We start from the raw sequence: 3,912 nt of genomic DNA, 5'->3' as shown, positions 1-3,912 counted from the left end.
AGTAGTGGCTAACCCTTCTTTCTATAAATTGATTGTTTTACACCTGGTCACTGAGTTTCAGAGCTAGTCCTACCTCCCTTGAGTTGAGTGTTTTATACAGTGTAAGTAGTGGCTAACCCTTCTTTCTATAAATTGATTGTTTTACACCTGGTCACTGAGTTTCAGAGCTAGTCCTACCTCCCTTGAGTTGAGTGTTTTATACAGTGTAAGTAGTGGCTAACCCTTCTTTCTATAAATTAATTGTTTTACACCTGGTCACTGAGTTTCAGAGCTAGTCCTACCTCCCTTGAGTTGAGTGTTTTATACAGTGTAAGTAGTGGCTAACCCTAATAAATTAAATGTTTTACACCTGGTCACTGAATTTCAGAGCTAGTCCTACCTCCCTTGAGTTGAGTGTTTTATACAGTGTAAGTAGTGGCTAACCCTAATAAATTAAATGTTTTACACCTGGTCACTGAATTTCAGAGCTAGTCCTACATCTCTTGAGTTGAGTGTTTTATACAATGTAACTAGTCACAATGAATTAGAGTTAATCCTGTCAAAGTTGCTCAATCTTTGGTGTATATGCAGCTTTTCAACTATCCAGATAATCTCAAAGTCAAAAACCAGCAAATAGCCAAAACTGAGATTTCTTATTTTCGTTCACCATCATCTTTCTTCAATAGGCCTAACACCTACCTAGTTTTAGCAGTAACTATAATTTTGTCATCATTTGAAAGAGCAAAATTGTCTTCACGATCTTTCACTACCTATTTTATTATTATTCTATGCAAAATTTATAAAGCTTTAGAATACATTCTATAGCCTATTAACCACATATGTCATCTTACAAAAAAAGGAAACAAACAAGTATTAGGAAAAAAAATTGCTAAATAAAATAGCTATGTAGGGCTGGCTACTGAACTTGAAAAAAGGACCCAAACAAGATAGGGATGGAAGTGAACATATCACTTGATCCGGCTAATGATAACTTAGCAGACTAAGCTGTCTTGACTTTACATGCAGAATGAAATCCCTACATTACTGGCTTCCTCAGTAGAAAAATAAATAGAACCAGAACTTTTAATCATAAAATGTTACTCTATTGTAAAATAGTTATAAAAGTAGTATTTTAAGATTAAAGAAAGGAAAGTTATAATGATGAAAACTGAGATTCTATTCACACAAAACTTTCAAGAGACAAAGTGGGGAAGCCAGTAATGTTGGTATTTTATATTTTCCATGTAAAGTCGAGACAACTTGGTCTTCTATGTGATCACTGTACATTTATTTCATGATAAATTTCTTCCTAGTACTTGTATATGTGTGATTGTGAATTTTTTTTTTCCTATGAAATCATTGATATACACAACATTGTGTTTTTTATATGAAGAGAAGAGTAATTCAAATCCTTATTTATTTATTTTACATCTCTCTGTAATTTGTATTATTTCTGGGTTTTTAGGTGTTTTTTTTATTTTTAGGATTTACATTAAATGTTTTTGTAGTTTTGAAGCTATTAAGGAAGTTATTTTTACATAAAAATTATTGAATTTTGTTTTTATTCTGTCAGTTGTGTGTCATCGGTCATTGAAACATCGGCAAGTTAAACATTATGGGTTTGAGTTTAATTACAGAACCAATAATGTTGATAAAGACCATCCTCTGAAAGAGCCCATCCCTACAATTTGCATACAACATCTTCGTCGAATTCAAGATATTACTGGACTGTTTCCGAAACTTCCAGATCAGCTGACAGTGAACAAGTATCTTCCAGGACAAGGTATATCTGAGTAATAACAAGTATTGTGTCCCTAACTTGTCTGACATCTTCATTGTAAAGACTTGTATTTGTTCCTTCAAGATAAGTATTATCTGTCTTGATTTCAGAGTTCATGATTATACAGTAATCTTGATGGTTGTCATGTTTTGTATAGGTGAGTTGGATTCTTTACACTAGGTGGCTGTGACTTGTTGGTGATAAATTTGAACAATAAATGGACAGCATGCGATCCACTTGTTTTAAAATAATATATTAAAAACAAGTCAAACATATCTACACAATTCTTTACATTATAAGATATCACAGTTGTATCTAAAAACTCTAAATAATTCTCTTTTCTTGTCAAAAGTCCACAGAGGCTGATTCAATTACTTTAGAATCCAATTGACTTGAAAAGCCAAATTATTTTTCTTTACTCTGTTTGTTACTATACAATCTGTGATAAATTCACTTACACTACTGTGTGCATTACCACAGTTGTATCCAGAACTTTAAATAATTGTCTCCTTTTCATCAAAGTCCACACAGGTGAGTTCATTTACTTTAGAACTTAATTTACAAGAGAAATTATTTTTCTGTACTCTGTTTGTTAATATACAATCTGTGATAAATTGCTTATGTTATCCTGCTGGTTACCACAGTTGTATCCAGAACTTTAAATAATTGTCTCCTTTTCATTAAAGTCCACACAGACAAGTTCAGTTACTGTAGAACACCCTTTGATAAGACCAATTATTCTCATTATCTTTGTTAATCTGTGAAATGTGCTTTAAAATATTGCAGCTAAACTAACAATCATTCAATCTAACTTCACTTTCACTAACTTAACTTTAACTTCCTCAGAAATCACCTGTCATGGCTAAACTGACAACCTCTCAGTCTAGATCTGTCTAATTATCTCTCACTAAATTTGTTTTTTTTAGATTGTTGGACGCCTATTTATAAATATTCCGACTGAGGTCTAGCACTTTTTAGCCCCATAGTAACAACAATATTACACATAATGAGAAAAACTAAGAAGCTTCGAGTAAGGTGACATCAACAATACAATATTACTAAAACCTAGTACTAAAATTAAACTACATACAACTCGTACTGAGTTACGTAATGAAACTTGTCATAACTATCGTTTTTGAAATAATTAACTTTTAACTCTATTGTTATGAAACTAAATAATCATTGTATACTAAATCACTAAATAAACTAAATAATAACTATTAATCTAAACAATCTTGTAATATCCAACAATTGTGTGAGCAAAATGTGTTGAACTTATGATAACTTGAAACATCTATGTAGATCATTGTTTACATATGCATTCACTTCTTTGTTTGAAATTATAATGCTTTAAAACAACTGATCACAGTTAGTCTCCACTGAGGCATTTTCTGTATAATGACAAAATCAGGTATGAGCAAGAATGATTATTTTGAATTTTTATCAATAGAATAACAACTGAACTTTTTATATCTCAAGAAATTAAATCTAGAGAATGTTCTGATACATATAAAAAATAAGCATTCACCTGCTATCATACTAGGAAGCAGGGTGAGAAAAACAGATCTGTAATTGAAATAAAACCTACTGTCTTACTTCAAACAGTTAAAGTCTTTATGGCTTTATGTAGTATAGACACCCATATACAAGTATGGTTACATGTAGTATAGATACCCATATACAAGTAAGATGTCACTCAGATCGCATCACCTTCTTTTGAAGAAAGATAACTATATCGTTTTGATCCATTTTATTACCAAATGAAAGTGATTTCTTTGGACTATATTTTTGCACGTGTCCATATGTATATAATTTGTACGTGTTTTTTTCCGTTAACTTAAAGAACATAGCTGTTTGACTTTCACTGAGGGAATATTAGCTACAGTTTCACTAATAGGCAGTTATTAATTGTATGAAAGAAACAGTTTTTGAAATTTTACTTATATAAAGAGAAATATTTTAAATTTAGAAATAAATATTACAAAACCTATTATTATTGTATTAGGTCGTCAAGAAATTAATGTCACGTTTTGGAACACTTTCAGTACCCCCCCCCCCCCAAAAAAAAAAAAACGTACATAACGTATAACACCTCTGTAGCCACAAAAGAATATACAAAAGTAAGTTTAATGGAAATGTTTTGAAATGTAATG

At 31.1% G+C, this 3,912-nt stretch overlaps 1 protein-coding gene across 7 annotated transcripts in view; it reads left to right on the top strand.

The window, feature by feature from the left end:
- The window catches only part of LOC106464992 (alkylated DNA repair protein alkB homolog 8-like), a 53,706-nt gene that overhangs the window by 32,471 nt on the left and 17,323 nt on the right, over nucleotides 1–3,912 (top strand). For all 7 annotated transcript variants that reach the window (XM_013925182.2, XM_022392818.1, XM_022392816.1 and 4 more), the window contains one exon: nucleotides 1,553–1,762. In XM_013925182.2, coding sequence (XP_013780636.1) covers nucleotides 1,553–1,762 — 210 coding nt within the window. The remainder of the gene's footprint in view (nucleotides 1–1,552; nucleotides 1,763–3,912) is intronic.

The sequence above is a fragment of the Limulus polyphemus genome, unplaced genomic scaffold, assembly GCF_000517525.1.
Source record: "Limulus polyphemus unplaced genomic scaffold, Limulus_polyphemus-2.1.2 Scaffold1804, whole genome shotgun sequence".
Lineage (NCBI taxonomy): Eukaryota > Metazoa > Arthropoda > Merostomata > Xiphosura > Limulidae > Limulus > Limulus polyphemus.
This window is presented reverse-complemented; position numbering and strand designations above follow the sequence as displayed.